This window comes from Eimeria tenella, genomic scaffold (genome assembly GCF_000499545.2).
Source record: "Eimeria tenella Houghton genomic scaffold, Eth_scaff20, whole genome shotgun sequence".
Lineage (NCBI taxonomy): Eukaryota > Apicomplexa > Conoidasida > Eucoccidiorida > Eimeriidae > Eimeria > Eimeria tenella.
Window position 1 is genome coordinate 51,911 of NW_013541844.1, and position 21,191 is coordinate 73,101.

At 49.9% G+C, this 21,191-nt stretch overlaps 6 protein-coding genes across 6 annotated transcripts in view; 3 read left to right on the top strand and 3 right to left on the bottom strand.

The window, feature by feature from the left end:
* Positions 1-1,351, top strand: part of ETH_00000300 (uncharacterized protein) — a gene marked incomplete at both ends in the record, with an annotated part of 1,893 nt that extends 542 nt beyond the window's left edge. Inside the window, 2 exons of the mRNA XM_013374394.1 lie at positions 462-511; positions 996-1,351. Coding sequence (XP_013229848.1) covers positions 462-511; positions 996-1,351 — 406 coding nt within the window. The remainder of the gene's footprint in view (positions 1-461; positions 512-995) is intronic.
* A 768-nt stretch (positions 1,352-2,119) lies between these two features.
* Positions 2,120-4,376, top strand: ETH_00000305 (uncharacterized protein; the record flags this gene model as incomplete). The annotated part of the gene is made up of 2 exons (XM_013374395.1): positions 2,120-2,652; positions 4,355-4,376. The coding sequence occupies 2 exons, from the start codon at positions 2,120-2,122 to the stop codon at positions 4,374-4,376; spliced, it is 555 nt and encodes a 184-aa protein (XP_013229849.1).
* A 2,958-nt stretch (positions 4,377-7,334) lies between these two features.
* On the bottom strand, positions 7,335-8,776 carry ETH_00000310 (adenylyl cyclase associated protein, putative; the record flags this gene model as incomplete). Its single annotated transcript, XM_013374396.1, has 3 exons — positions 7,335-7,718; positions 8,448-8,548; positions 8,758-8,776. 3 exons carry the CDS (start codon positions 8,774-8,776, stop codon positions 7,335-7,337), a joined length of 504 nt encoding a protein of 167 aa, XP_013229850.1.
* Positions 8,777-10,809: 2,033 nt separating this feature from the next.
* On the bottom strand, positions 10,810-11,532 carry ETH_00000315 (uncharacterized protein; the record flags this gene model as incomplete). The annotated part of the gene is made up of 1 exon (XM_013374397.1): positions 10,810-11,532. One exon carries the CDS (start codon positions 11,530-11,532, stop codon positions 10,810-10,812), a length of 723 nt encoding a protein of 240 aa, XP_013229851.1.
* Positions 11,533-12,238: 706 nt separating this feature from the next.
* ETH_00000320 (FK506-binding protein 1, putative) lies at positions 12,239-13,228 on the bottom strand (the record flags this gene model as incomplete). The annotated part of the gene is made up of 3 exons (XM_013374398.1): positions 12,239-12,327; positions 12,431-12,536; positions 12,746-13,228. 3 exons carry the CDS (start codon positions 13,226-13,228, stop codon positions 12,239-12,241), a joined length of 678 nt encoding a protein of 225 aa, XP_013229852.1.
* A 3,693-nt stretch (positions 13,229-16,921) lies between these two features.
* ETH_00000325 (uncharacterized protein) lies at positions 16,922-19,992 on the top strand (the record flags this gene model as incomplete). The annotated part of the gene is made up of 11 exons (XM_013374399.1): positions 16,922-16,933; positions 17,110-17,241; positions 17,387-17,506; positions 17,771-17,894; positions 18,131-18,213; positions 18,427-18,535; positions 18,651-18,742; positions 18,997-19,085; positions 19,225-19,306; positions 19,449-19,522; positions 19,650-19,992. 11 exons carry the CDS (start codon positions 16,922-16,924, stop codon positions 19,990-19,992), a joined length of 1,260 nt encoding a protein of 419 aa, XP_013229853.1.
* Positions 19,993-21,191: the final 1,199 nt, after the last annotated feature.

Consider the following 21,191-nt stretch of genomic DNA (forward strand, 5'->3'; position numbering starts at 1 on the left):
TTTGGGGTGTTTTGGAGGGCTTGGAGGTGTTTTGGAGGGCTTGGAGGTGTTTTGGAGGCTTTCGAGGGGTTAAGGGTGTTTGGGTGTTTTGGAGGGTTTCGGGGTGTTTCGGAGGGTTTCGGGGTGTTTTGGAGGGCTTGGAGGTGTTTTGGAGGGTTTCGGGGTGTTTCGGAGGGTTTCGGGGTGTTTCGGAGGGCTTTGGGGAGTTTTAGAGGGCTTTGGGAGTTCAGGGAGGGTTTGAGAGCGTCTGGAGGGTTTGAGAGGGTCTGAGAGTGTCTGAGGAGGTGTTAGAGGCTGGAGATGGTTTGCGAGGGTTTAGAGTGTTTGCGAGGGTTTAGAGCGTTTGAGAGGGTTTATGAGGGTTGGAAAGTGTTTGAGAGGGTTTATGAGGGTTGGAGAGGGTTTATGAGGGTTGGAAAGTGTTTGAGAGGGTTTATGAGGGTTGGAGAGGGTTTATGAAGGTTGGAGAGGGTTTATGAAGGTTGGAGAGGGTTTATGAAGGTTGGAGAGGGTTTATGAAGGTTGGAGAGGGTTTATGAAGGTTGGAGAGGGTTTGTAGTGTTTGAGGGAGAGCATGAGACCTGGCAGCAGTCGAGCGATCCAGTCAAGTCCATCGCATTCCGCTCCGAACAAATGGAAGCAAATAAATGAAACCAAATAATTAAATCAGAAATCAAACAAGTCAAACCAAATAAATCAAATTAGCTGAACAAGAACACACACCCCACGTCCAGCCAAGCACCCCCCACCGAAGCAACAACCCAAGCCACCACCACCACCACCCACCAAACAGAAAAGCAAAAGCAACCAAACAACCAACCAACCAAACAAACAAACAAACAAATAAACAGAGCAAACAGAGAATTAAAACAAACAGGGAATTAAAACAAACAGGGAATTAAAACAAACGCAGAAATAAAACAAAGGCAGAAATAAAACAAAGGCAGAAATAAAACAAAGAGGAAGTGCGAGCGCAAGGCGGTGGGTGCGTGCAGGCACTTCGGAGTTCCTGCGGATAGTGCAGGTGGTGGAGACCGCCAAAATTACGAGCCCGTCGGACTTCGAGGAGATCTTCGAAGACGTCGCGGAGGGCTGCGGGCCGGAGCTGGTGGGGGGCGCGATGGTGACCCCCGAGAACCGCGGCAGCAGCCCCTACCTGATCTGCGACGTGCTGCTGCAGTTCGCTTCTGCTGCTGCATGCGACAGCAGCCTGCAGCAGCTCGCTGGCCGCCGCTACGAGGGCAAGCCCATCCACGCCATCCGCATCGACCCCGACGAGGCCGAGACTTTCGTCCTGCCCATCCTCCGCAAGCGCCGCGAGAAGCTGCAGCAGCGCGCCCCGCCCGCCTGAGGCCGCTGCTGCTGCGCTGCTGCTGCGCTGCTGCTGCGCGGCTGCGGCTTGTAGTGCGGCGCAGGCCCTTGGGGGCCCCGCGCCGCAGCTGGATTTCAAACAGATTTCCCGCGACCCTCTTGCGCCCACGCCACGCCTTCTGCATGCGCCGGACGCATGCACCGGCGCGCGGCTGGCGGCCCCGCCGGCCCTGCCCACCCCCACCACGAGTTCTTTCCCTCCCAAATTGATTTGTTCCGTCCAAAGAGGTCCTTTTAAGTCGCCGCGCGAACGTCCACGCGCCGGCAGCGCCTCTCGCTGCTGCTGCTGCGTAGGCAGCGCCAGCAGTGGCAGCAGCGCAGTGGTAGTGGTAGTGTGGCCACGGTTGTAGGTTTTTAGGTAGTTTAATTTTGTTCAAATGTGTGCTTAGTTTCTTTAGTTTGTTATTTAGTTGGTCATGAGACTCGGCTTTGACTCCGAAGACGCAGCCGCAGGTGCTCACTCCGCCGACGCGGCCGGCCCGCGCATGCGCTGCCTTTGTGGTGCGTCTGTTGGGCGTTTTCGGCGGGAAAAGCGAATAAATTTGCAAAAAAGAAATAATAAAAGGAATCAGTGAGTTTAAATGCATTCAAGTGCATTTAAATGCGTTAAACGAGCCTTCCGGAACGTGTACGATGGCCGCATCGACGGCGGACGGGGAAGAACTCGGCGCGCGCCGGGCGGTGTCTGTACAGCGCATCTGGGGGGATTAAGTGGCGGGAAAGCGGCGAATCTTCACAAAAACAAAACATGAAATTCAAATTGTCGATTTACTTTTGCTATTTGGGCCTCAGCTTCCTCGCGAGCCTCTCGGAGGCGCTGCAGGCCGTCAGCCTCTTCCGCGTGCTGTCTGTACACCACAAACTCCCGCTGCACGCCGTCAACAAACTGCTGCTGCTCTCTGCAGCAGCAAGGGCCCTCTGCGGCTTCCTCTGGGGGCCCCTCTTGGACCTGGGGGGCCCCCCTCTTGGCTGCTGCTTGTTCTTCCTTTGTTCCCTGGGGGCCTCGCTGCTCACCCGCTGCAGCACTGTCTCCTTTTCCCTCTTGGCAGCAGCAAGACTCTTCGGGGGCGCAGCCACCAGCCTTTTGGAGACAGCCTTCGAGGCCTTCGCTGTACACGGACACAGACAAACCCAGCAGCAGCAGCAGCAGCAGCAGCAGCAGGAGACGGGGGCGCAGCACTCGCTCTTGGGGCAGCAGGAGAAGGCGCAGCAGCAGCTGCAGCAGCAGCAGCAGCAGGGCTCGCAGCCGCAACGGCAGCTGGATCGAATGCTGGCGCACGGGTCTGCTGCTGCTGCAGTGGCTGCCGTTGCTGCTGGTGCTGCTGCTGCTGCTGCTGCTCACCTGGGGGGCCCTTTTTGTCCCTTTTATTTATCTGAAATCATTTGTCTCTTTTGTGTCTCCGCGTTCGCGCTGCGCTGGCTAGCTGTACATACACCCCAGCACAAGCGCCGCCAGGCAAGGGCCTCCTGTGAGTCGCCAAATGTTTTTATTTGTTTTATTTTTATTTTTTGTTCTTTAATCTAGTTTGATTGTTTGAATTGGATTCTTCTCTGCTTCTCTTCAGCGTCTCTTCTCCAGTTCTTTTTGTCTTGTAAGTGTCTCATTAGTGTCTTTTAAATGTCTCCTCAGTGCCTCTTTTTTATATTTTTAGCATATCTTTAATGCCTTTTTATACCTCCTCCTCATCCTTTTGATATATCTATCTTTAACATCTTTTAAACAGATATTCAAAATCATTTTAATACATCTTCAACACCTCTTTTTAATCTTTTCAGTATCTCTTTAATGGCTTCTTAATGTCTCTTTAATGTCCCTTTATTATCTCTTTAGTGTCTCTTTAATACTTTTTAAAAACATCTTTGTTGTCTCTTAGGTGTCTCTCTAAACTCTCTTTGCCATCTCTCCGATGTATCTTTAATGCATTTTAATATATTTTAAATATATTTTTATTATCTTTTTCGTGCTTTTTATATATATATTTAGTCTATTTGCAAATTATATATTTAGTATATGTTTAATATATTTATTATTATTTTATCTTTTTATAATACTCTAAGTGTCTCTTAGGAGTCTCTTCTGTGTCTCTTCAAGTCCCCCAAAAGGCGTCTCAAGGGCCTCTTAAAACCCTCCCTAAACCCTCACTAAACCCTCGTTAAACCCTCGTCAAACCCTCGTTAAACACTCGCGAAGCCCTGCTAAAACCCTCCTAAAACCCCTCTACAGCCCTCCGTAGACCCTATTCAAAAATACTTCTAAAACTCTCCTAAAACCCTCCTTAAACCCTCCTAAAACACTCCGAAAACCCTTCTGAAATCTTCCTTAAACCCCTCTAAAACTCTTCTAAGTCCCTTCTAGAATTCTCCTCAAACCCTTCTAAAACCCTTCTAAAACCCTCGGAAAACCCCCTTAAAGCCCACAAAAAGTTCTTTGAAGGTCTTCTCCTTTTAAAGTTCCTTTTAATATCCTTTTTGTGCATCTTCCTTTTATTTTTTAAAACTATTTGTCCTTTTACTGCATCTCTACTTTTTAGAGTTGTTCTAGATGCCCTTTTAATGCGTCTTTAGTGTCTCTTCAAACTCTCCTTTAAATTGCCCTTTAATGCATCTTTATTTTTTTTTAAAAGTCTCCTTAAAGTGTCTTTTTAATGCATTTTAGGATCTATTTAGTCTCTTTTAATTCTCCCTCTAGTGCCTCTTTGCTGTCTCTTTAGGCTTTTTCAGATGTCCCTTTAATGCATCTTAAGGGTTTATTTCAAGTCCCACTTAAATGTCTTTTCAGTCCATCTTGAAAGAGTTCATTTAAAATCTCTTTTTAAATACCTTTTGGTGCAACTCTTTTGTCTCTTTAAAGTCCTCTTTGTGTCCCTTTGGAGTCTCCTGAAAACCAGCTGTTTTCGTTTGTCTCTTTCTTCCTTTTTGCTGCTTTTCGTCATCAGCCTCTGCTTTGCTGCTGCTGCTGCTGCTGCTGCTGTTTGCCGCTCAGGCCAGGGCTTGCTGCTGAGTAACTTGCTGCTGCCTCAGCAGTGCCACAACAACAGCAGCAGCAGCAGCAGCAGCAGCAAAGAGAAGCCCCGCTGGTTCTCCTGCTCTTTGGGGGCCATTCGCCTGTTTGCTTCTTCAGCAGCAGCACGTGTTGCCTTTCTGCTGCAGCTGCTGTTTGAGGTGTCCCTCGAGCTCTTTATTGCGGCCTGGGTCCCCCTGCTGCTGTCGCAGCAAGCCCTTCCCAGCAGCAGCAGCAGCAGCGGCAGCAGCAGCAGCAGCAGAGGCAGCAGCAGCAGCAGCAGCAGTTCGGTGGGCGGCGATGCCGCGCGTTTGAGCTGTACAGACACCTCGGCTGCGCTAATGCAGCCGGGCGGCGCAGCGCCCATGAGCAATTTGAATTCAAATTTGAATTTGAATTTAAATTCAAATTTAAATTCGAATTTAAATTCAAATTTGAATTTAAATATAAATTCAAATTCAAATTCAGATCCAGATTTAATTTGCTTCGGCTTTCAACTTTCTCCGGACCTCTTCATCGGAGCTGCTTTCGCTCTCCTGATGATGGCCACCGCAGGCGGCTCTCTGCTGTTCAGTGCCGTAAAGCAAGCTGCTGCTGCTGCTGCTGCTGCTTGTGCTGCTGCTGCTTGTGCTGTTGCTGCTGTTGATGCTTCTGCTGCTGCCGCTTCTCTTACCGGTGGTGCTGCCTTTTCTGCTTCAGCTGCTGCTTCTCCGAATTCTCCTGCTGCAGTTGCTGCTCTCCTGCTGCAGCTGCTGCCGCTTCTCCTGCAGCCGCTGCTCTTGCTTCTGCATTTGCTTCTGCTGCTGCTGCTGTTTTTCTGTGCCGCTGCTCCTTTTTGTAATTCTGCTGCTGCTGCTGCTTCTGACGAGTCCTTTATATTGTTCAATGAGCCTGTAGTGTATTAATTTATCATCTTCCACTTTTAATTAATTAATCAATTAATTAATTACTTAGCGAATTTATCAATTGGTTGACCATTGAATTGAGTCTGCCGTTCTGCTGCTGCTGTGCGTTCAGCTGCTGCAGTGTTTCTCTTGGCGTTTGTCTCGTATAATTTCGTTCTCGTTTTTTTTGGGATTTATTTCTCTTTTCTTTTGTCTCCTTCTCGACTCGTTGTCTCTTTCCTTCCTTTCCCTTCTCGCCTTCGAGGTGCGCCCCCAGCCGCCGGAACAACAATCCCACCACTGTTGCTGCTGCTCTTGCTGCTGCTGCTCCTGCTCTTGCTGCTGCTGCTGCTGCTGCTGCGTGTTCCCTCTGCCACCGCGACCACGGCTGACTGAAGTCAGCGCTCCTATCTGTCAAGAGTTCAGTGCGTTTGTTTGTTATTTATTATGCAAATAAGGGATTTATTCCGGACTTACTTTTGCACTTTTTCGCACTTGTTGCTGCGCTGCTGCTGCTCGAACCGCAGCTGGCCGTGGGGCTGCTGCAGCCGAGCCTGTCGAGCCTGCGGGTGGTGGCCTTTCCCAAGGCCGTGCGCAGCAGCTGCGCTGCAGCCCCTCGATTTTGTTTTTGCATTTTATTCCTTCTTTTGCAAACCTCAAAAGTCGACCCAAACGCCAGTCGCGGGCTCTTCGCTGCTGCTGCGGCTCTCATGGTGGGTCCCGGAGCTCCAGCAGCAGCAGCAGCAGCAGCAGCACAGAACTTGTGCTGCAGCCAGTTGCTGCGCTTGCTGCAGCGCGGCTGCTTGTTGCACTTGATGAGTTCGTGTCTTGGAGTTGGCGTTTTGGAATTAAATCCGTCCTCCTTTTAAGTCCACTTCAATAATTGCGTTGTCTACTGAATCTTCTAAATTTGAAAATTCAGTTTCTTTTTTTGAATTTAAAATAAAATATTCTACTTCAGTTTTGCTGCTGAGCTTTCCTCTTGTGCTGTTTCGCCAGGCAGCGGGCGGGGCGGCCGCGGCTCTGACCAGCGGCGTTTTGGAGAAGGCGGGGAAAGACGATTTGCAAAAAAAATGAGAAGAAAAAAAAGAGGAAATGGGGAAATAAAACAATAGAAGAAAGGATATCCTTCAATAAAACCAAAGAGGAAAGAAGCAAGAACAGAGAAAACGGGGAGAAGGAAAGAAATTCAAAACGAAATCAGCGAAGACGCGACACTGAGGAGCAAATAAATGAAAATGTGAATTGAGAAATGGATCTTTATTTGCACTACGTGTACATACACCGGAGCAAACGCGAAAAAAACAGAAATGCCAGATTTTGCAATTGCTGAAATTGTTTTTTGCATTTTCACTTTTCCACTTCAAAGGCAGCGGCCAGCTAATTGAGCAGCAGCAGCAAAAAGCAATATGACTTTCACTTGTTGCTTCTGCTTCTCTTCCAGTGAAGTGGAAAAGGCAAATTAAAAAGCAGCAGCATTGACAAAAAGTCCAAAAGTGGCTGCAACGGATTGCGGAAAAGTACCGGAGAAGAAGAAAGGCGGCGAAGGAAGCAGAAGGCGTTCCAGTGTACAGACACCGGCGAGGTGAGCGCGAAGTAGCCTTTTGCTTTTCACTTTTCTGCTTTTCACTTTTTTGAATTTTTGGATTCCGCAGCTGCTGTCTTCTGAAGCCACCTGGCCAAGCCCTTGTGAGTAGCGAGGGGCGCGGCGGAAGGCAACAGAATAAAACAAAATAGAGTTAAATTAAATTAAATTAAAAATTTGAATTACTTGTTCGCGCGGGGGCTGCACGTACACTGCGTGGGGTGCGGGCGCTCCTCGAGTGCAGCGGCTGCGGTGTACGGAGAGCGGGTCCAGTTGCTGCGCAAAAACTCCATTTTTTTCTTCTAAAGACTTTCGTAATCATTAGTTGAACAAAAGTGGAAAGTGCGCAGCAAATGGAGAGCCACGAGCGAGCGAACTCCGCAGCAGCGCCGCGCCAACTAGCTGCTGCCTGTGCTGCGCAGCGGGCGGCCTGGAGAAGCAATGAAGGGAAATTTGGCAAAGACAAACGCGCAGCAAGTCCGGAGCTCGCGGGCTAGCAAGAGTACAAGTCCGAGACCCTGGTGTGGAGCTTTCCGTCGGGATTCAACTTGTGGTGGAACTGTTCAGGAATGACGATTTCAGTCCAGTCGCCGTCTTCGCCGGCCTTGGGGACGTTCAAGTTCATCTCCGTGGACTTGCTGCTGGTGATTTCGACGCCCCTGCTTTCGTGGGAAACGAAGATGTCCACTTTCTGGCTCTTGTCGATCGAGACTGCGGGCACGCAGCCCGTGACCTGCAGCTTGATCTTCTGGCTGTTCACTATTTCCACAGTTGCAATTAAACTCGCCACGCAAATGCGGCAGTCCGCGCACGAGTCCACAATCAAAGAGTTCAGCTTCCCCTCCACCTGCAGGCTCAGCCCTGCGCAGTCCCGCACCTGCGCGAATGCCGCCAGCCCCCGATGCGCAAACCGGCGGACTTCTCCCACACTAAATGCGCCAAAAAGTGAAAATTGCGCAAAAGTTTGATCCAAACACGAAGTAATAAATGCCCGAAGCACAAATGACCTGCATTCCCTCCGCAGTCAGCAGCCAGCTGTATGCTCGCAGCTGCAGATACACCTCAGCGCGAGCCAGATCGGCGCGCGTTCAAAACCCGCAAAGGAATGCATAATTAGTTCTGTAAATGTGCCTCTCTGCGTCTCGCATTCTTTTCAAAACGAGCAGATCCATGCGGATCAGGATCGCCTTTACTATTCAACTTAGCGTTTCTGCCGAACTTGCAAAAGGTACATTTACTTCTGCAGCTGCCTCCACGCGTTTTCGCGTGCTTTCGCCGCACCCGCGTTCATGCGCACTCATGCACAGATAAGGAAGCTGGCAGCCACGCATTCCCAGACGCAAAGCACAGCTGAAGCCAAACTTGAACAGAATTGAATGTGCAGGCACTGGGCTGCGGATGCGCGATCAGGCGGGAAGGAAAGCACTAAAAGGATCAGCAGAGACGGACAAATAAGACTCCAATGCACACGCATGCGCGAACATGCAAATTAATTGGTGTTCCGTACGCCCGCAGCGAACCAGTGGAAACGTGAACTTGAATTACCGGCCCGTAGTGTTGCACGCGCAAGGCCGCATGCAGAGATGCGCAGTGTGCCGTGGCTTGCCTGGACTTTGTGTTTCATTTGCCCATCTTTGAGTGTTTGAATTTCCTTGGGGTTTTTGAAGTTCTCAACCAGCCAAGTGTCCCGCTCCAGCACGATGCGGCCTGCAGACCCGCGGAGAGATCGTACGCCTTGCGGCTGCATTCAGACGAACTCAGCTCTCAAAAATGCAGAAGAGAGTCAATTCGAAAGGAAACAGGAAGCAACTCGCAGCAGACACGCAGTACAAGGTCAAATTCAACTAACACCCAACGACGCTACGGCTCAAACGCCAAGGAGTCCACAGAAACAGACACAGCTCCGCCTTCCTTACCCTCGCTAGATCCGCTCATTCTCTCACCGAGTTGGCGAAGAAACGAAACCCCGCAAAGGAAAGCAGAAACGGCCCACGCCAGCCAAGGGAAAAGTCAACAGCTGCGGCGGGAGTGGAGGCACGGAGCTTCTGCGGCCTGTTCAGCTTCAAACTTCAAATATTTTGTCGCAACTGACCTAATTTCCGAAGGTCTTGCAAAAAAATTCAAGAACTTGTGTGACACAGCGCCGCAGCAAGCCAGCTCTTCATACCGACAGGGACGGACTCGACGAGCCCGGACGTGAAAGGGTTCTACTCGGCACTACGAATACACCGCTATGGGAACTCACTAGAAAAATATTCCGCACGCATTTCGTAACTTTGAAAGAAAGCTTGGGCTTCGAGCGCAACTCGCCTCCAAAACTGCCTGTCTTGTGATCACCAGGTAACACAGCGGCACGACCTACTCGCTGCTCACTGTCCACCGACTGCCGCTCAGTTTGCTCCCACAAATTTCAAAAGCCAGCAAAGAACTAAAATGGAGTTCGTCACTCAACTGTGTGTCAGTGAGCCTCTCACAATGGAATATGCAAAAAAACACGAATGCACGGGCGCCAAGCCGTGGCACGAGCCAGCTTTTTTTCCTGGAATAAAGGATAATTTGAAAATAACATGACTGACGAGTATCAACGCCGTTTATGATACACAGAAAAATAATGTATCCTCCGCGGATAACATCTTGCTTATGCTACTGGGGAAGTTCCTTCATTGAGGACTCCATTGGTAAATTGACAACACTCAAAACTGCAACCCTGTTGGCCCCACATTTGCCGAGTTGAAAATCTGTTGTATCTATGATGTGCCAGCGTGGCATAAAAGCAAGATGTATCGAAAGAATACAGTAAAAAGGCTCGTGAAAATCATGAAAACCGCCCTACAATAGTGCAACAAACGCTTATCAAGAAATGCATCAAAAACTATACCACCATAAAAGCGGTATTTCATTTTAATTGGTCTTAAGCAACCTGGTGGATACACGGTCACGTTCCTGTAGGCAGCTTTCAATGAGGCATCTTCCATGTTCTTACCCCGTTGACCATTTATTAGAGCTCAAGGATATTGGCCGTATTTATTCAAATCGTTGCCCCAACAAACAAACAGTTCGTGGAACTGCGCAGCCAAGAGCACTGGTAGAAACTGCGGCCCACCAAAAGGAGCAGGCTTTCTGCAAGGTTGGAGATGACATTACTTTTCCGCGATCATTTTTTTATAGTTGCTATTGTCCTCACCGTTGTTTGCATTGCTGGCTTCCCCTGCTTGTTAGTAACCCTTTCTCCAACGGAGAGTGGACACCACCACAAACTGCGATTTCAAATTGTGTACGTTCAACTTGCAGAATGCGTCCTCTGGACAGTGTAAAGCTCCCAACAGGAAACCTTCGAGTGTTTCATGATCAAGAGGAATTTCAGAAAGTGCAGCTACCTACCAGAAAAATTAGAACGTCGTAAGACGGCAAAATGAGTATTCTGCGTAGCAGCGAAGACTTACATAAAGCCTGGAAGTGCTGCGGTCCTTCGCATATCAAGAGCATTTCAAGACCCTTCGCGAGCAGAGTTTACGCGAGCATGTTAGAGTTTTAACACACTCTCATGTAGTGCCTAGTTTTGTTGAAGTAACACTAGAGCTAAATTTGTACGCCGATGGCCTCAAAACCACACCTAGATGCCAACTATTCACTTGTTCAGCAGAAAACAATTACTGAAAGACGGAGGGAAAGTGTCTCGCCGGCAAAGTTAAGCGAACGGACTGATTTGGAAATAGGGTCTTGCTGCGCAAACGAATGCTGCAAATGCATCCCAAAGCGGTACCGCGATGGATCAGCAAGAAAAACGCCTCAGTGAAACGATAGGAGCTGATGCCGAAGTCCGCACAGCATGATCTATGTCTCATCGCTGCTGAGTTAGCTACTGAGGCCACACTGTGCGTCACTGAACCGTTCAGCTCCAAATGCTTAACTTGAAACCGTTTTCCGGCCTCTAGCCGATGAGCCAACACCATACCGGAAGGAGTGCTTTAGTTGTAGTTCTTGAGGTCTTCTACGTGTACGGCATAGTCGATGCTAGGGAAACGAACAAGAGGGGCACCAGGTGACGACTCGTCGATGTCAGCATGGAAGCCAGCAGCCGCCAGGACAGGCGTCAAGGCAACGAGTGGGAGTAAAGCTTCAATGGCGCTGTCTTTGCTGACTTTCGAGATCCAGGAGGTCTCGGCAGACTCGCTGACGGACTGGAGCAGCTCCGAATTCTTTGCTGCATCCTCCTCAGTGAGTTGCTGCTCCGAGCTGGCAGGTGCCTTCGCGTTGTCGGTTGCTTCGCTCGTGGCAGTAGGCTGAGCGCCACTCTCAGTTGCAGCAGCGACGATCTTCTCAGTCGCCTCCTCGGCCTGGGCTGCTCTGGCGTCAGTCTGGCTCGCGGCAACGTCCTGCCCAGGAACTGCTTGGTCAGCTTGTTGTGTTGCTTCAGCCAATTCTCTGACGACGTCGGCCTTGGGAGTCAGATCCGCAGATCCACTAGTCGCCGCAGCACTCATCTCATCACCGCCAGCGGGAGCGTCCAACCCAACAGCAGCTTCGACAGTTGCTGTCACACTGGCGGGAGCAGCCTTCTCTGGAGTGTTGGTTCCGAAGAACATGCCCGAGAGCATTGACGCCGACAGGATCTTGCATTGGCCTGGTACAACGTGGCTAGTTATGACGGTGGAAAGAACGACGGCTATAGGGACGAAAGTGAGCTTCATTTTCGGTCGTTGGAGTTTGAAGGGGATAACGCCCAACGAGATGCCAGAAGTTCTATGGAGGTCGTTATGAAAATGCGCAAAGTGATTCGAAATGAGCGACATGACACAAGCCCAGCTGTCGTGACACCGCAAACTGCGGTCGCCGCACCGCTTTCGGAACTAGTGTCCGTGTCAGCGTGCGCCGCAGCGTTCTGACTTGGACAACACTTGTCAGTACATGTGAAATAATACTAGAGCATGGATCTGGAAAGCGGTCTCACAATTATAATTCATGTTCCCAGAACTCATCGACAAAAAAATATGTTTCAGCTTTGTTGTCCACCCGAAACCACCTGACACTGCGAACCCAGTATACAGTGTCCTAAGACTTCAAACAAAACGCTGCAGCTATTCACATTGCTAAACCATAGCTCTAAATGCTACCAAAGCAAGCTAGTTCATACAGCTACTGGAGAAGGCTCGTGCTCCACCACCCAAGTGGCCTATGCTTCAAGTTTCTATGCGATTTCCTGCATCAAAAGCGCTACTCTTATGCACATGATGCCGTGCACTGCGTGTAGAAAAGTCTGGAGCACTTGCGTTGGCTGACTAACAAATGGCCGCGTTCGGCCTTTCTTCCAACTTGGACAGTCAGCACCCAATGCTAAGGGAGCAGAAGCTCGCCTGCATTTCGTTTGTAGAAAGTCAAACAAGCCCTCGAACCATGTCACTGGATCTGCAGACACTCTATTTCAAACTGGAGATCAGCGTTAGGCGGGATGCCCCAAGCTGGAAATCCATTCTGGCCGTATCCCACTGTGCACAAAAAACAAGACATCGACCGGCAACGCACTCTCAATACCTGGAATGACGTTACTATCTGAATTTTCTCACTTTGCGAAATAACAGTTAGACATACTTCTTGCCGGAATGTATATCATCCTTGTTTCTCCCTGGTTCATGCCAATTACCCCTTGATCCCAACCTGCAATCACTTGGCCAAGTCCTGCTTGCCACGTGAAGGGCTGCACAGCACGAAACCATGAAAGGTGCAGCAAGCAATGTTCAGCTTTTCAAATGATGCGCGGACTTGTGTTTGCCAGGAAAAGATTCCTTGAGTGCCAAGACATTTTGCATAATACATAAACATCTGCACGACTCATATGAGACTTTCTCGATCTCATCCGTTCCAGCCACTCACATACGCATAAATGCTGTCCTTAAGAGAGCTTACCTGCTGGCCTGGATCCTTCGTGGACCAGAATTTCTTCGTAGCTCCATCCGGTTGCAAAACGGATCCAGTAGCATGGACGGTAACACGCTGCCCCTTTGCAACCGTCGGTCCTGACCCTGGCTTTACAACTGATGTCTTGAGCTCCGTCAGTGGGGCCATTTTCCGCTGCTCCGGCTCCGAGGAAGTCGTTTGATCGCTTGGTTTGCTTGGGATTACTAGGTGTGCAGCTCGAGCAAAGAGCTCTTCCAGGTTGGCCGGCAATACTGAGGCAGATTTTGGCCTCAGGAAGTGGGAACAAACAATGACTCCCACTACAAAAGAGGCAATAAAGAAGCATGAAAAAATGAAGAACTTTGAACGACTACTCGGCTTTGATGCGCTAGAGTTCTGGGGTTGCTTTGAGGGTTCCACAATGGGGGGTCTCACCCCATGACGCACATTGGCTCTCTGACGAGCGTTCTGCTCCTGCCCTTTTCCCTCCATTTTCTGAGGATTATACAATTCGCACAGAAATTATTTTGTAACGAAAGGCACTTGCCCTATCTATAGAAAAAGTTGGTGATAGATGACAGACGCTACCGAGCAGCCCCTGCCATGACGACCTGCGGCTGGTGGTTTTTCTTCAATTTTTCCAGTCTCAGCTAAGGCATTTAAATGGGCTTCTAAGTGCGTGGCAGTACGACAATGGACGCCTTATCTGTGACAACCTGAAGCTTTTAACGCTGGACGACGCATTGTGGTAATGCGGTCGTTACCTTGCAGATGCAGGTTTCGAAGAGAGACGGTATCGCTGTATTGCTAGCTTCTTTGATAGTCGGTGTTCTTGTTCCTAATACCACCGCAGGATGGCTACTTTGAGCTTGTTACACAGCGTCTCAATGGTGTTTCGCTGGTTAGTAGTGCGGGGAGTTTCCAGCGCCCATCCCCGCAGCGCTTGCTATGCAGACATAAACAAACGTGTCCGGTGCTCTCACTTTCTCCAGAACCCCTGAACGCGGAAAGACTTCTACAGCTGTCGCCTCACGTTCTTGGAAACAGGCGGCTGCAAGGAGTCACTGCCGCTTCAACTCACGCTGCAGCCAAGCCGTTAGCAGCGAACACAAGTCGCAAAAAGGCAACCAAGGAGTGCGTTGTGTCGCAGGGGCCAATGCAAATCACAGGCCGAACTGTTGGCTTTCGTGCACATGAATCCCCACTAAGATTCAGCCCACTATATCGAATTGGGCTCGCTTCATCAGTGGATTGTACTAACTCAATGTACGGTGTAACAAGCACTACTCACTTAATATACGGTGTTTACCAACAAGTAGCCGCATGCTTCCTGAGAACTAGGCGTCCCCCGCAACGGTCATCCTAGCTCTATGACGAGAATCCTCGAACCCAGCGAAAGTGATAACTACGGCTCAGTCAGATTCCCGTATTGAATATTTCTTGTCCCGAGAAACCGTACTTCATGGATACCCAAATTTCTAAACTTATGTGTAAGCCTCAGGCAGGGTCATGGAGCGTCCAGTGGAATTTTCCAGTTCACTGATGCTTTGTAGCAAATTTAACCAATTCTGGAGCAGCGATGTGGCGGATAAGTGGTGCAGCGAAATGCAGGGTGTTGTTAAGCATGCTTTGCACGCCACATTCGCGTAACTGCGGCATGCCCTAGAGTTGGAAATCCGCGCGGACACGTCTGCCTGTGTTCCTAGCCTATCCAATTCGTTTTATGCCAAGCCAGTCCAAACTCGTAAATCATCACAAAAATGCTGCACTGGGGTGCCCAGAACTGTTGCTGCTGCTTATGCAGAAACATCCAAAGTCCTCATGCCGCATGGTGGTACGCGTGGAATACGACATTCAACAGCTTTACAAGCAAGGCGGTCAATCGAGATTTATTGTGCAGCTCTTTTCGATTCGGCGTACAAGAGTGGTGGCAGCCTCTTGAGAACTGGATCCGAACTGCACATGTAAAGGGGTTTGTCATCAGAGATGCTCAGCTGCGATGGGCTTACCCCAAGTGGCAGCACACACCTCGTTTCTATTTGATGTAGCAGACATGCCACGTTTCGAGAGAAGGCCATTCAGCGTCTTTTTAAATGAAGCTTTCCGGATGTTGCAGCTCTGAAACAGCACAGTTAGCCACAATGTTTGTGAACTAGCTGCACTGTGGGCGAAGTTACATACATAATGTACGTATATACTTTGTGTTTAAAGTACCTGTATGCATATCGTGACGAGCACTTGTTGAGGAGGCTAGAGCTTCGCCTGATGAGACTGTTAAAGAATGCAAGCAGATTTCGGCATACGCTTACTGGGAGACAGAGTCGGCACTGCCAAAAATGCAAAATTTCAAAGGGACTCAGGTGGGAACACGACGAAGTTGCAGTCTCAGGAAAAGAGCTGCTGCTTGAGCGATTTCGTCCTCCTACGAAAAGACGTCAAGAAAGAAAGAAACGTGGTTGGAACTGTTGCACGAAAACAGTGCGATCCCGCCGCACTCTAAGCAGGCGCGATGAAGGGGGAAGATACGCAGAAGAAGCCTAAGTCTGAACAGTTGGATTACGCCTTTCCCCACTAAACTATTTCTGAGTATGTTGGGCACACGGGCCTCCACTTGCCATCGTATTCTGATGTCTCCTTTCAAGAACGCTGTTCTGGCGTTCGAGTCGTGGTTACGTTTCTGCTCGCTGCCCCTACTCGTGTTGTTTTGCACTTTGCCACGGCATGTGCGGGCAACCGCATTAGCTAGCTAACTGGGGAAAGCGTTGGCACTGTTTGCAACAACACAAGCAGCTGCAGAGAATGATGCATCAGCCAGCCCTAAACATGGTGGCTGCCGCCTTCAGTTTTGCACAGTGACAATTGGACGGTTTCGCCGGAAAAAGTCACCTGGGGCTGGCCTCTTTAATACTCCCACACATGCTCAGAGTCTGGAGGAGCAGGCTGGAACCTCTACAAGCGCCACAAAGACACGCAGAACACGACATAACTTAGAGGAGCTTCAAGGGCTCACCTTCGCCTCTCTATAAGGAGGACACTCCCGCAAAGTTGTTCTGCTTTTGTTACCAAGCCACCGTCGGCATTGGCGTTCCTGGAGCGTAAATGGAGATGTATGAGCAAAGCATGAATCCCCCTAAAGTATAATATCAGGAAATATACTTATTTAATTGCTCGAGAGTACTTGTAAATGCCACACAGCAACGCTGCAGCGACAAACGTAGCGCATCCTCCAGAGTGTTACATGGCTCGCATCGCCGTTGCGTGAAGGCTGCAAGGGTAGGAACCCTGCGCCGTGTTTGTTGCTCATGAGCATTAATTGAAACTGGAGCTTTGAGTTGCCGCTAACATTTCGCCTTTCTTACTACAAGCCCTGTCACTACTTGACGTCGAGTTCTGCTGGGCTGCCGGTCTGAGGGCTCGAAAGGTCGGCTTGGGGCCTCGCTGTGTTGGGTTGAAGGCCATCTCATCTCCCTTTGGAACATCTTGAATATTATTTGTTTAAGGGAGTTGGATTCATCCTTGGAGTTCTTGAGAAGCAACTGATGGGCCGCAGCAGCTACGCTCAGAGTCAGCACCAGTCTGGCTAGAGTTCAGTTGCGTGCTCCGAACTTGCAAAGGCGTCCGCGCAACGAATTGACTCTGTCATTAGCGCTTTTTGAGGCGTATGTGCATGCTGATGGGCATGTACCGACGCAATTTGGCCCAGAAGAACTGCACAGACGAACCGCCTGCGTGCACTGAGAGCGGACTCTTCGTTGGAGCTGAAGAAGATTTTCCCACGCGTGGGACTTGCACCCATCGTACAGACTCGCTTAGCCGGCAAGGAAACGAGCTTGCTTGCCCATAGGGTTGCTGCTGGCTCGCATGAGCCACCGCATGAGGGATCTCACAAACCGGCAAATGTTTTGACATTTTACAGGGAAACAGGCACCCCAAGGGTGCCTATAGAGCTGGGTCATTGCTTCTTAAGCTTCATTTGGGAGGAATATTAGAGTCATTGTTTACGTCCGCCTTTGGAGAGCCTTTTCTACGACATGTTTGCGCTGCATGTTCGGCTATTGGGCGTATAATGTGAATGAGGGCTGACAGCTGATAGTGGGGAAAGAGCATTCCGCAGATCTGCGTTGTGCTGTTCCGAACGCGGAGTTGCTTTTCGCTTCTGGATACGGGCTCGCTTTTTTTTTGAAAATGTCGCTTCAAGTGCGTCGAGATGAACTGCTGCCATATCGCCACCGTTATTTCCTGCTGCTGCTTCCCTGAGCCAGTAGCCATTTGCCGTCATTCTTTAAGTGGGGAGAAAGAAGCGCACACAAGCCTCCTTCGGTGGCCTTCATGAACGCGAGCAGCTGCTGCATGCGTACGCTGTTGATGTTCAGGATTTGTACTGCTTGGCGTACGCCCCTCTCCAGGGGACTTGCCTTATGGATCTCGAGGAGGATGATTACACACCCGAGGTGCTGCAGAAGGAGCTTAAGTATCTCCAGAGACTCACGGCAACTAGCCTCGAGGTAAACCCCTTCCCGTACACGGCTGGACTCTGCTGCCGCCCAGTCTTGTATTTGCACTTTGGCCGTACTTACCGCGTCTGAATACCCTGACAAAAAGACAAGAACAGAATGATTGTGGGAGTCACGAAGTTCGTTCCTCTTGCAGGCGTTCAGCAAGTTTTTCGATGGAACCGATGTGGCAACTGCTGAAGGCGCCGCCGCCCTGTACTGTATGACTTCGTTCTTCAACCGCTTACAAGTCATATCTTTAAGAGCCGGCACCTTGGTGAGCGGATTTTTTTGTTTATCCTTTGTATTACTTACATACTTTGTGATGCTGTGCTGTCGTGTTTGAGCCACATGGTATAACTGCCTTTGTATTCGTCAGCTTCTAGAGGAGCAGCTGGGGATTCAACCCCATTGCGTATCCATCGTTTGGACCGCCTTCGACTGTGACGGCCCTTCGCTGGCAGGGTATTGCGGGGTAGTAGGTATCTGATATTTCTTTCTACTTTTGCCGCCGGTTCTTTGCGCTTATTGTCCGGCACAGGCAGGCGAGTTGATAGGAGTAAACAAAATCGACTACCACGATACGCTGAGGGAAATCACATCCAAAGCAAAAGCTGAAGGCCTCGAGCCAAAAGATAGTCGCATTGAGGACATTGTGGAGACAGGCAAGCATCATCGATTATTTTTGCAAATATATTTCGCTAGGCCTATGGGTACAAGACAGTTATCCTCACGAATGAACTCACTTCGGGCTGCTGTTGCTCTCCAAAGCCCTACTGCTCTTTTCCGCCCTTGTAGTCGGGCTGCGTGTTGTGACAATGGGTGAATGGATGAGACCAGGTGCTTCTGTGCTACTGAATCCAAACGGGCGTGAAGCTTCATCTGTGTTGTGGCACTGCAGACAAGGAAGCTGAGTGGGATTTCCCCACTGCTGCCAAGGGAAGGGTGGAATTCAGACACTCTGTGTCGATGGTGGCTCCCAAGGTAGGAGGAGCTAATCACATCACTAGCTAGATGCTGATTATCCCACTGAGTTTTCACAGCCTGCGTTGACTTCGTGAAGTTGGTAAATGACACCCAGAGGAAACTGGGCAGAACGTGTCATTTTCCTAACTATATATCAGAGCCTGGGTTACCCGCTGAGCGAGTAGCGTGTAGGGAGTCCATTATTAGTGTGGGTATTCAACTTACTTACAGGATTCCGATGGAGCGGAAGAAGGTGGCGTCTCTCACCAGCCAGTCAAGCCAGAGTTTACGAGGAAAAAAGTGCGAAAGGCAACTGGATACGCGAAGTTTAACTTTTCCGGTGGGCTTTCTGGGCATGTACATATGAACGCAGTGAAAGCAGGGGTCATTTTTAGTGCAATATGTGGCTGAGATGTGTGGATCAATCGCCTTTTAGTTTTGTGCCATGCACGCAGTAGATGACCTCCAGGATTCACCAAATAAGTCAGATGACGACACTGAGGAAACTAACGTGGGAAGAGATAGTCAAAATTCCGCCTCAAAGACGGTCTGTTCTCGTTCACTGTACTAAGGAATACGCTTCATTCTAATAGGGAATGCTGTTAGGTTGGGAAGAGGCGCTTGTCTGGGAGGGCTTTTCAGTAAACTGTTGCCTATGCCATAATAGCACAAGCAGTTTTTGGGCATGATCTCACGTCAGTTTCAGTAGCACAACTGCAGTACGGCTTAGCACCTGCTGACGGCCGACTTGGTTTTCTCGAATGAGCGCTCTCAAATTTGTGCGCGTGCCTGCTGTTTCAGCCAAGTTCTGTGATGAGTGAGTCACGGCCACCATCTACTGGGAAGAAAGAGGATGGCAGTCCGTTTTCCTTTTTCTGCTGCTTCTGCCCGTGAGTTCTCACATGTTGCTAAAGCAGACACATTACTGTAGTGACGTGCTGGTCACGGAAACAGTGAAGCATTGAAGTTGTGGGACTGGAAGTGCAGAAGCCATATTATTGGGTTGATGTTATCTGAATTGCCCAGCAGGAATGGAGGGCGCGGGGGAAGCGACAACGAGGTGGTCAGACGCAGTTCGTCCGTGTCGTTGGGAACCGTGGAGGAAATACAGGTGTGCCACGCTTCATGGATGCGCAGGAATGCTTCTGCATTACAGTGTTGTCAGTGTCGGGGAGGCTTTGGCTTCTCATAGCCTAGTTTTTTTGTGGCGCTTCGATGCTCAGTTGAATTACTTTTGATGCATGCACGCGCAGGACAAGGACGCCGATGCTAATTGGCACGACTCAGAACGTCATTCGGGCCGGTTTGCGCGCATTCGAGGTCGCATGTAAGCCGCTGCTGGCACATATAAACCAAGTAGAGATCATCGGCGTACTAGAAGGGTTAGAGCATTCGTATTTGGCGCTCATTTTTGCTGTTGGCGTTATGCGTGAGTGCGGTTTGTTACGTTATAGCCCAACTGGCCATGCATCTCTCATGAAGTCTAGCAGCGACGATATGCTCGATCTTTTGCTTTCCGAGGATTCCGAAGAGGGCCGTCGGGCCCGGGAGCTACTGCTGCACAACACGCAACTCAATTCCTCCTCCCCTCCAACTTCTGTTCGATCGTGGGATTGTGATTCCTCTTCATCGCCGCGTGGCTTGAATGGCGCGGCGACAGGGCCCAGCGATGACATAAGCCTGACTGAAAATCTTACAGCCAATGAACGGCAAGGGCAGAGCTCCGACTCTGCGCCGTTCAGTAGCTCTGGAGGCGTCCTCTGTATCCTGGAGTGCCACATTGCGTCTAGTAGTTGACTGCGGAGGAGTTTTAATTACGCTCAGTGTCCACAGAAGAGCAATCCAATACGAGCGATGCATAGTTAGACGATACTGTGAAGGAATCAAAAGGGATGGGCTCCCGCGTTGCTGTAAACAGGTCCGGTTTGCATACCAGCAACCGGCTAGTCTTCCGCAGGTGTTCGTTCTGACTAATTAGCGAGTGAAGCATTTCTGTTTCACTTCAGGCCGGATGAGCTGCTGTGCATAGTTCTCACTCTGACCCGATGCGGGGCGGGGCGTGTCGCATGCTTTCTTTTTTGTGCACGGGTGTCAGTTTTACTTCGTGGCTTCAAGATGCCACATTCGCAGGTCATGGAAGTGATCAGCTCTCTGGCGACTGTGTACTAGCCAATACGAGTATAATAGTGGACGTTGCGAATTTGAACTGCATTCTTGCTTGGCAACTTTCCATACGCATGAGGGCAGCAAACGAAGCATGTCGTGACGGAGGGACACTTACTGCCTTTAGTTTTCGGGTGGCTTAGCAGGCTAACGAACGTGTTCGTTGTGCCTTGTTGCCACGCATATTTGGTACCAGCCTCACGAAGTCGCAGTGTTTCGAAAAGCCCTTTAGGCCGCCTTGGCTAGTTTTACCTTAGTTTGCACTAAGAGGGTAGCCTGGGCTACTGACAGTTTTATCCTGACTTCCTGTTCAGATGGTTCCACTTTTACGACCTGTGTGAAGCCGTTTCAAGGCGGATGACCATCGCACAACCAAATCCTGTTAGCCTAGGGCACCGCTGGCGGAACCGAAGTAGTGCTGACACTCTACAGCTGCGAAGCTGGAAGTGGTGAAGGGAGGTTTGCTGGGGACGAATACATACGGCAACAGTCGTGTTACTTGGGAGCGGGGAATCGCATCCGTTTAAGGCACGTGACGAACGGAACCTCCGCTGAATGCTTCGGCTGGTTCCTTCCGCAGTGGATTGCCTGATTTAAGTTCGGGCTAATCGAGGACTCCAGTCTTTGGGCGCTGAGGTACTCTTGCACCAAGTGCCAATGGCGTACAATGGCGTGTGAAGTGAAGATTGACATAGAGAGGCAAACCTCAAGACAAGTTTTACATGCCTCAGGTGGTTTTTACATCAAACGATCACATCCGATTCAGACTAAGAGGAAGCGGGGGACCAATGCCCCTCTTAAGCATTGTTTGCAGCACCGGAGCACTTTCAGGT